Source organism: Larimichthys crocea, unplaced genomic scaffold (genome assembly GCF_000972845.2).
Source record: "Larimichthys crocea isolate SSNF unplaced genomic scaffold, L_crocea_2.0 scaffold67376, whole genome shotgun sequence".
Taxonomy (NCBI): Eukaryota; Metazoa; Chordata; class Actinopteri; family Sciaenidae; genus Larimichthys; species Larimichthys crocea.
This window is the reverse complement of record NW_020858874.1, coordinates 27,392-38,146: the sequence shown is the minus strand read 5'-3', so window position 1 is coordinate 38,146 and position 10,755 is coordinate 27,392. Positions and strand designations below refer to the sequence as shown.

General features: G+C 44.4%; 1 protein-coding gene across 1 annotated transcript; it reads left to right on the top strand.

The window, feature by feature from the left end:
• Positions 1-1,762: 1,762 nt before the first annotated feature.
• LOC109142196 (interphotoreceptor matrix proteoglycan 1-like) lies at positions 1,763-10,712 on the top strand. Its single transcript, XM_027276888.1, has 4 exons — positions 1,763-2,253; positions 4,059-4,263; positions 7,540-7,605; positions 8,371-10,712. Exons 1-3 carry the CDS (start codon positions 2,124-2,126, stop codon positions 7,559-7,561), a joined length of 357 nt encoding a protein of 118 aa, XP_027132689.1. The 5' UTR covers positions 1,763-2,123; the 3' UTR covers positions 7,562-7,605; positions 8,371-10,712.
• Positions 10,713-10,755: the final 43 nt, after the last annotated feature.

The following is a 10,755-nucleotide window of genomic DNA, read 5'->3' as shown; positions in this document are numbered from 1 at the left end:
CTGCATATGTAAAATTCAGACTGTAAGCAAAGATGCAACGATCACCTGCAGCAGTTTAAATCAAGATGAAGAGCTGTTTGCTTTACATGTTTAAAACCATATATCATATTTGAAGCATGAACATGTCTGCAGGTTGGTTTAGTTTCAGCAGATCAGTTATGAGACAAAAGGTCGAGGTACAAATAAATGTAAGTAAATGAGTAAACTCATGTCAGCCTGTTGTCCCGTTTCAGACTGGACTAATGATGCAGTTACAGGCTAATTATCCTGGTTCGTAGTCTCCACGTCTTCAAGTTTGTAGCACGACATATTTGAAAATCTCTGCTCGGTCTCTCAGCTGACGGCTGATGCTTCCTCAGGTCTGCTGCTGTTTCACGCTGACAGCTGCACAAATGTAATGCAGACACTGAAACACGCAGTGATTATCACATGAATAGAAGATACTGGCTGAGGCCTGTGGACTGAAACATTCTGAATAGCTGTTTCTGTTCATTTCACTGAACAGTTGTGTTAACTGCATCAATAGAGGTAATTATGTGCGGCCACATGGGAATTAGAGAAACCAAATTGTCGAGTGTTTGTGTTTAATCGTGTGCTATGCAGAAATGTAGCACAGAGTGTGTGTGTGTGTGTGTGTGTGTGTGTTTTAGAGGATGCTAATGTGTCGACGTGACGAGTGACTCTCCAAAAGTGCGACCTTGACGAGGGAAGACGAAAACAAACCGTAATTCATCTGAGCGAGCTGCTAAACTGCAGCTCACAGTAAACAACATAATCACATCAGCAGGAGTAACACCCAGTATTTATCACACACACACACACACACACACACACACACACACACACACACACACACACACACACACACACACACACACACACACATTTTCTTTTGCTACCTTTATGCAAAACGACCATAAACGTTTGTGAAATGTAGAAAAGTCACCGAGCCTGGACAAACTGAATTCATTGAGGTTTAAACTAACATGGAGCTGCCTGATGCAGGTTGTACCTGTGACTGTCACATCTGCTTATTTGAACCCAGATGACATGATGAGACGCTTTCCACCAACGTCCACCGGCTCTGACTAACGGCAGAGATATTTGTATCGATTAGAGGTCGACCGGTTCATCATAGATCGGCTCCGATAGTGACCGACTCAGAGATCAAACCCAGCTCAGGAATCAGTTTCAGTTTTAAACCAGAACTGTCAGATCCGCTCACAGACAGACGCTCGATTAACTCGCCCCCTGGCAGAAAGCCCAAAACTCTGTAAGTCATAGTTCTTCTGTTCTGCAGAATCTAATTATTCTGACTCCATCCTCTGACTTAATTATTCTGTGACACACCATCACACTGGCAGCCATTCATTACTCTGACTTCACCTCTACAGTTATCCAGTTAAACCTGCAGATAAATCGTAGATCTTTGACATCGGACTAATTAAGGATTCACTCAATCATTGAGGTGATTTAAAACCTTTTTATAATTCATGTCTGACCATAAGAACCTTTAACTTTAACGTTGCTTTACCTAGATGAAGACGATCAGATGTCAGACTTTAAAAATCTTTTGTGTACGAGTCAAAGGAAAACAGATACAGCTACTGTCCTATCTGTTCTCCATGAAAACAAATGGACACATTATTACTGCTCTTCTGATTGATTGTGGCGTTTTGACATCTGGCTTATCAAGTATTAATTATTATTCCAAACCAATGAATCCAAAGCTGCTTTACCTCTTAAAGAAGTTTGTGTGAGTTATTCTATGACTCTAGTTGGGTTAGACAGAATCAATAAGACACTTTAATCGTGTGTTGTATTTTTCATTCAGGATGGTGAAATCTTGTAATTTGAGTTCTGCAGCTTCTCAGTGTAACAGATGAGGCGACTCTGATCAATGAAACAAACACTTGGTCGTTAATATCAAATTAACTGTCGGATGTTTAACAGCTTCTCTCCTCCTCCATCAGAGACATGAAGGATCAGAGTGGTGGACAGACACAAAGTGATTTTTACTCTGGTCTCTGCAGCTGCTGCCGTTCCTGCAGGCCAACCTGACGGGCTTCAAGAAGCTGGAGATCCTAAACTTCAGGAAGGGCAGCGTGGTCGTCAACAGTAAGATGAAGTTCGCCAAGTCGGTGCCGTACAACATCACCGAGGCCGTCCACTGCGCCCTGGAGCAGCTCTGCTCCACCACACTCAAGAACCTGCACATCCAGATCGACACCCACTCTCTGGATGTTGAACCAGGTGCAGTCCAGATGTGGAAATGTTTCCTCAGTGTGTCCTGTGATTTCCACAGGGACAAATATTGACTCTGATGTGTCCCTCTAGAGTTTTGCAGAAAAGTAAATTTGAAAGACTGAAGACAATTTCAAGATCCAACGTCAGGAAATTAAATAATTCACTGCTTTTATTAATGCTGCTATTATTCATTATTCTACATGGTGACCTGAAGCAGGCGTGGTCGATCAGAAGTCAGTGTTCTGTCGAGCTTCCATAATCTTCACCAGTCTCTACAGTTTTATGCCAAAGCGAGCAAAACAAAAGAGACGTCGTGGCTCAAGAGCTGGTTCAATCCACTGCTCCTCTTGTCCACATGTTGAAGTTTCTTTGGGGAAGACATTTAACCCCAAACAGCTCTTTGCATGGCAGCTCGCTGTGTTTATGAATGAGAAGCTAATTATAAAGCACTTTGGATAAAAACTCCAATAAGTGCAGCCACTTACCAAAGTCAAACTGAGTCACCCTCAGAACTTGTGTGGAAAGCTAGAACGTATCTTCATAACCCATAGATCATTATTACTGACTCTGCAGCAGCACAGAGACTTCAATGAAGCAACCAGGGTCAGCTGCAGGTCAGAGCAATTAACTGCAGCTGTGCTCTGTCTGTGTGTGAGTGACTGCTGAGAGACACAGAAAATCTCTAAATGAAGCCCCTCCAACTAGTGGACACTAATGCCAAACGGTAGGTGGTATCAAAAAGCCCAAATGACCGTGAGCATCCTCATCTTGTCGACCATGTGAATGCTGAATTTCAGTGTGTGAAGTTAAAAAATGTGACCTGGGGAGAGAGAGAAAGAACAGATGCCCCGTGCTCCTTTGGGAAATTTCTCCTCTCCAGTTTACATGGGAGTAGATGGGGCTGTCGGTGGGTGATCCTGGAGCATCAGTGCGTCTCCCGCCAAAACTATAAGTCTGACAGCTTCAGCAGTGATATGGAGGTTTCTGGCAACATCATTCTCAAACATCCAGCGGCTTCCAACAGAAAAAGGTTTTAGAGTCTCTGCTGCAGAGTTAAAACTGCAGCATTTTCAGTGGACATCTCATAATCGTTTCTACACACAGTCCTAGTGTTATTCTTCACACTATGGAAAACAACGCCCAGCACGGCGACATTTTTATGTTCAGCGTGTGATTAAACACGAAGCAGCGTGTTAGAAAAGTCTCTCTGTTGTAATATTCTCACAGATGAGATGCAGAGATCACACAGGTTCAGACTCAGTGATTAGGTTTATATGTCAAACCAACAATGCACAGTGGGGCTGTAGAAGAAGAAGCTGCAACATGTTTTTCAATCGGAGGCGGCTGATTGTGTTTCAGCAGAATCATCAGTTCACCTGAACGCTCTGATTAAAAATTCATCGTTCACAAAATGATGCAGTGTGTTACTCACACACGTCTCTGCTGTTTCAGCTTTCTTGATTTCCACGAACAGATTCTGATCAGTGCTAAGATGAAATCAGTCTGATCCATCGGTTACTGTCTCCCTGCTGCTTCCACGTCATCTCAACAGAAACACACAGAGGATGCATGTTTGATTTACAGTCACACAGATTCATACTAACCACACGCCGTAGACTTCATGCTAATTTCCCGGGAGTGTTTCTGACGTTTAGTCTCGGAAGCCTCTTGGATTTCAGTGCAGACCAGAAGCCGAGATCTCATTAAAATCAAACGCTCCTCAGCACCTCCTGCAGAGAGGAGGGAGCTGCAGACAGACACTTCATGAATACTAATGTCCTCCATGTTTTGTTCCTCTCCTCCTCCTCCAGCCGATCAGGCCGACGCCTGCAAGTTTCTGGCCTGTGACGAGTTTTCTCGCTGCGTGGTGAGCGGCCGCACGAAGGAGGCTCGGTGTCAGTGCGAGCGAGGCTTCCTGTCGGTGGACGGCGTCTGTCAGAGTCTGTGCGTCCTCCAGCCGGACTACTGCCAAGGAGGGGAGTGTCACATAGTCCGTGGACATGGAGCCGTGTGCAGGTAAAGATACAGGACTCGTTAGGATGCTGAAAAACCTGCAGCCTGCACAGACACAGACAGGCTGATTGGAGTATCGACCTCAGTAAGCAGGACCAGGTTTGCCTCATTCATTAAAGCTGCATCAGTAGAAAGGTGATGTCACATTAATACAACATTAAGAAACTGAAGCACTGATCACATGAAGCCTTCAGGAGCTGCCTGGGCTTCAGGATGTTTGATGTGCAGACTGGAGGAGCCGGGAATCGAACCGTGGATCATGTGATTATTGGATGACTCGCTCTGTCTAAATAAATTTCTTTAAATCTGTCGCCAACGTCCGTTTGGACGAACTGATCGAACTCAAGGACGTGCTTTTGTTCCAGGAACAGAGATGCTGCGTCAATGAAATGATTTATTTTGATTTATTCACTACAAATGTGAAACAGACAGATGAACAGAATAAGATCAAACAGTGAAATGTGACCTGAGGCAGGAATTCTAGTTTTTATGTTATTATAATTTATTCAGATTTGAAACTGATCAAGTTCGACAAAACAGAATTTTATGGAAACTACAAAAAAACAAACGTTTATTCATCTGATTTCCAGGCAAAGTTAAAACTTCAGAATAACGTCCACGTCTGTTCATCAAAAGCTCAGTTAGCACCGTGCCTCATTAACTGAGTGTCGCTCACAGATTAGATTATGAAACTTGAAGTGAATTTAAAGTTGTTGTTGTTGATGAGCTGCAGCTCTGAGTCTTTAGAGACACGTCACACGTGAAGTTTCATTTTCCAACAGCTGCAGTTTTAATGACACAAACAGGAAGTGGTGCCTTTGTTGGGGACTATTTTCATCGGTGGATTAATCCACGTTTGTGGCAGCAGGATTCGGTGTTCTTCTACAGTTGGTTCCACCATCCAACATGGACGTGTGTTTGGTGTCTGGACTGAATAATTAGCAGATGAATCTTTCAGCCCTGACCTGAACTCGTCTGTATTCTTTTTATTCAGCTCGTAGCTGCTGTTTGAACTCATTATGTTCAGTAACTGTGTGACATGAAGTTTGTGCTGCGTCCTCACCGCTGTAAATCAATGCTCAGTTCATTTTTAAACCTCCGGCTCAGTCGTTGCCAGAAAAAACTAATTTCAACCCTGTTAGACCTCAACACACACACACACACACACACACACACACACACACACACTCTTATTATCTTGTTGCTCTCCACATTTCATTTTCAGAGTTTCTGTGTAGTCGTGATGTTGTTTATTAGAAAATGTTTTCCTCAGTGTCACTGATGATGGTCCGGTCGTGTCTGTAGTCGAGACATGACTTTGTGAAATGTTCTTAGACGTTCTCTTAAACCACCAGGACGTTTGGTTTCCACTGAATGGTTTGTAGTCTGATAGTGACCCGAGAGGAAAGGTCAGGAGGAGATCTGAATCATTTGGATTCATCCTCTGGGGACTAAAGATATCTGCATCCTCGTTCTCCATCTGAAGGTCACGAGCTCATTAAGACCTCGTGCTGTTGATGTGACAGTTCGGCTTCGCGGTGAGAAGAAGAAGAAGAAAATGGAAATCATTGTGAATCTTCAATGTTTTGATGTTCGGCTCTGACCTCAGAACTCACTGCAGCATTAAAACCAGTTTGGGAACAATGACGAAAGGTTTTTAATCTGACACGGTCTCAGATTAAAGTCTTAGAATATTTAACCCAGTTTAAAGTGAGCAGAGCCGGTCTGAACTCTTTGCATGATGATTTGAAATCACCTCAGACATTCAGTCGATGAATGTCGTCGTGTGTTTGGATTCGTTCCATCAGTTCTACACTAACCAGCAGCAGAGACACAAAGTCGGCCTCCTCCCTGAAATTTAATGTCACCAGCAGCTTTTCTGTCTCGTCTGGGGGTTGAACCGGGTCTCTGGGATTGCAGTCAGCTTGGATTTGCCAACTGCCATTAACACTGAACCATGTTTGGTCTAATCCTCCGTCCAGACCGGCCAGGAACGGGACAGAGACGCAGAAAACGGCAGTAAACACTGAACAGAACCCAGAAGGTTAACACTGCAGAGCTGCATTTTAATCTCACTTGGCTGCTCGACAAACACGGAGAACAAAACGGTGCGATGAGGCTTTTTAATCCGGACTCCAGGCGCCCCTGGTACTGCAGGTCCTGCAGTTTGTCCGTCAGGATTTGTTGTGGTTGGATCGTCGCCCGGGTTTGTGTTTGTGCAACAAACATGTGATTCAGAGTGACCACTGGATGCTTTTAGGTGTTTTAAGGCGGTAATCCACCTTAAAACACAGCTGATTCAAGATTTAAGTTATTTTTACAACTTTAGAAACCAGTATCCTCCAGAGTGTAATCCCACTGTGGTAACTATGTTCAGCTGTACTCGAGTATTTGTTCTAATTACAATACCAGGTCCCCAGCAGCAGCTGATATCACTGCCTAGTCCAGCAGCAGTCAGCCCAGCTCGGCGTCTGTCTTTCAGCCTTTTATTTCACCAAGCTCTCACCAACCACTAAAAGTCAGTCCCACATTTACTCTTGTCCGGCGGCTTCTTGCTCGCTCGGCTTCTGTTTGGATTCCTCTCAGACCAGAAGTCTTAAAGTCAGGACCTTTTATTTTTTAAGCAGTGTGGCATGAAGGAATGTTTCTGTATTGACACAGTGCAGAGGTGACCTGAGGTGTGAAGGATGGAGGCCACCGGGTAGTAAAGATTAGAGCGACCCTGGAGATGTGCTCTCCACCTTCGATCACTTTTGTATCAATAATGTGCTGACTGGCCTCGAGTCCGAGCTGCTTCAGGACGTTCAGCTGAATAAATCTGAGCTGTGAACACCTGATCACACCTGAAACAGACCCTGGGGTTTCTGGTGGGATTCGAAACATTGACTAGAACGTCCACGATTAACTTAACAAACGAACCGCGTCACATCTGAGCCAAAACACGTCCGTCCTTGTGCTGCAGACGGACAGATCTCCACACAGGTAATTTACTCGTTTGTTACAAATATGAAGCAGGAAACTCAGCAAACTCTTGGTTTCATGGTTTCAGGATGAATCTGAAGGACAAACTTTCCTCTCCTGGTTCAGTCCAGGTGATTTCCCTGCAGGGATCTTTGATATCTGCAGTGTTTGCACGTCTTCTGCCATCTCTTCTTCTTTCTTCTTCTTCTCCTCCACACAAACGCGAGGCCTCCCTCTGGTTTCATGGTGGAGTCTCGTGCAGAGTTGCTGTCGCTGCAGTTTGATTTTCACACCTGCTTCATTTTTCATGTTTTACAGATACAGACGCCTGGCCGGTTAAAAGAACACACCGGGATTGGACGCCACCTGAGAATACTACAAAAGGTAAGAGGGGCTCGTGGTTCTGGTTCAGTCCCACATGTGCAATCCCGTGTTAGAGCTGCACGCTCAGCAGAGCTGAACAAGGATCTCTGTGGTGTCACCTGATGACGCTTTAATCTCGTCCTCCTGTGATCATTTCATTCAGACAAATTGCCGGACTGTAATCCTCCCTGCCCGTCTGAGTTTGTTCAGAGCTGCAGTTTAACACCGAGCTGAACGGACAGTAATGAACCCTCTGAGAGGACGCAGGAGGACTTTAGAGCAGAACCTGCTGCTGACGGGTCAAACGCCGTGATCTGTCCTCTGTGATGCTGAGATGAGAGCGAGGCTCGTGTTCAGGTTCACCTTTAAAAACTCAAATACTGCGTCCTCTTATTGAAAACACACCGATAAAAAGTTCCTGTTACAGCTGAACGGGTCAGTCAGACGTTATTACAGCCTAACATGTAATTTGGCGCTAATCATAAAAACTGGAGCCTCTGATTAATTCATTTTAAATTAATTGCAGCATTAGAAGCTGCTGTGACAGAAAACCATTTAGTCAGTGAACTGCAGGTCAGCCGATGCAGCACAACCCAAAGTTTCCAGTTAATAAATGAATGATGAATATTTATTGAGATCTTTAAAGATACTTCAACATTCAAACGTGCTAAATATCCCTAAAATATTCACGTTACCTGCTCGAGTAACTTCAGTGTCACATTTCTCCACGCCTCGTTAGCTGACCTGTTAATTGGTGGCGTTCTCCTTTAACATCTTCTCCTGCAGACTCGATGAAACTGGACTGAGCAGCAGAACTCGGGACTGTCATGGACTCGAGGACAAACTGTTCACTTCCAAACTCTCCAGAGCTCCGAGCTTCGTATCAAAGACGATCTCCCCTCAGGGGAAACCGACATTTCTCGATCAGCTGCCGATGAACTCTGCAGCATGGAGCGGGCGGATGTGGATCGACTGGGACTGTTTTTGTACTTTGTGCTGACTGTTGGTGGTTCTGTAGTTTATAGGTTGGTCTTTGTTAAAAATACAGAATCTGGACAGGAAACCAGGAAAAAGGAAGTTTGCATCAGAAATCTGAACGTCCACCCACCCACGTCACTTCATAACGATCTTTATCCTGAACATGGATCATTGGTGGACACGTAGTGATGAAGACAAACATTTCATGATGATCTAGAAGAGCTTCCTAACCTTTGTAAGCTTGTGACCCCTTTTTTTAAATCAGGTGTTATCTCCCCGACGCCCCTCAGAGTCTGAAGGTTCTGTTTGTTTCCCCCTCTCGGATTGATTGAAGGATTTTTAGAGGTCCAACGAGGAGAAAGCCGCAACTCTTCAGGTTTATTTTGGGACCTCTCGACATTACCGTCCTACAGAATACACTGAATTGTAAATAAGCTGCATTTCCACCATTGACTTTCCCCAGGAACCTTTCAAGGAACTCAAGGCTCCAGATTAAGTTCTCGGGACATTATTTTACCCCCAAAAGTTCCAGCTCAGGTGGTACAACTTTGCTAAAGTAGAGGGAGTTTGAGGGTGGGGTTGTGCTGATGGTCATCAGACTAATTTGCCAAATCTTTGCTGAAGGAATCTTTTAGTTCCTTGAAAACTTCCTGGGACTAAAGGTTCTGGTACTTTGGGTGGAAATGCGGCTTAGCGGTCTTCAGCCTGTTAGCTGCTCTGTGTGGTTGTACCTGGATTTTGTTTTAGGTGGTTAAAGTTACATTTAGTTCAACTCCTGCCACAAAATGAGACTCAGACTGAAGCTTGACCTTGAAAAATGTCTGTTTACTCCCTCTTAAAACAGATCCATCCCCACGACAAATGATTTTCTTTTGACTTGAATCACACGTGTAGCTTTAGGAGCTTCTTTTCTGTGAGTTGTTAGATCTCTGAAGTCGTCATGTTGTCTTGTACAGTTCATGTAAACAGACGAACGCTGTTCTTTTCTTTGACTGATGATTGTTGCTTTTTGGAAAACTCCGTAGTTAAAAAATACAAACTGTGTTGAGTCATAGACGTCACTCTTTATTTTTCATGACCCCAAAGTGAAGTGAAAGAAAGAGCGGAGAGCTGAGTGAAACATGGAATGCATTTTATTCATCCGTTAGAGAGATCAGCGTTAGAAAAATGACAGTGGACAAAGGCAGTGCTTCCCGAGGAATGATTGTAATGTGTGGAGAGAAACAGATCGGAGCAGAAGGCTGGACGAGTTCGTGTACGCGAGAGGAAACATTTTGAGGTCGCCGCTCGGGTTTGAAAAACCAAAGTCGTAATCGTGGGCAAAGCTCAGGGCGGCGGCTCCTTTTCACGGTCGGCATTAACGTGACTCGAAGCAGACGAGGAAACAAATCGTCTCAAAGATTCACGTCCAACTTCTCAGTGTTTGTTTACATCAACTAAATGTTCAGAGACGTTCAGGCTGAAGGTCACGAGAACCTTAAATTAGTTCGACTGAAGATGATCAAGAAGTGTTTGGTTCACCTGTCACTGCACTGCTGGGTTTAAAAACCAGGACTGACATGAAGTCATCGCCCAGGACAGTCGGTGGATTTAACAGAAGTTTGACGTCTTCTGGTCGCAGATACACGCCGGCTCAGACGGTAAAGAACAGACGTGATCTGACCTTCACGTCGAGCTTCAATTGGACTAAATTTATTGAAAAAAGTTTCAGCTTCACATTAAACTGAAACAATTTGTAACCTCGACGTCTAAAAAGACTTTTCAGTCGTCTAGACATCTTCTGACCCGTACAGCACCGGATCAGACCGTTCTGTCTTTGCTGTCACCGTCAGACTTTCATTCATTCATTGATTTCAAAGCTGCTTTTCCTGCATGTCAATGCCGTTTGTCAAAGGGGTGCAGATGCTTTGCAACAAGACAGATCTTCACGCTTTCAGACGGTTGAAATCACCTTTTTGTTGAGCGCAGATGAAGGAAAAGGAAAAAGTTGAGGAACAAAGTCGGCATCAGGCGAGCAGAGAAGGTGTAACGCTGCAGCAGATTGTCTTTACATCGTTCACGTCGAGAGGCCTGTTGGTTTTTTCATTTATTGCTTCTCTCGACAATCTCGCGTGCCCGAGCCAAACAAGTACAAACTGTTCAAAAATAAACTTTACGTCACCGTCGGCTGCACGTACTGAACTCCCGTATAGA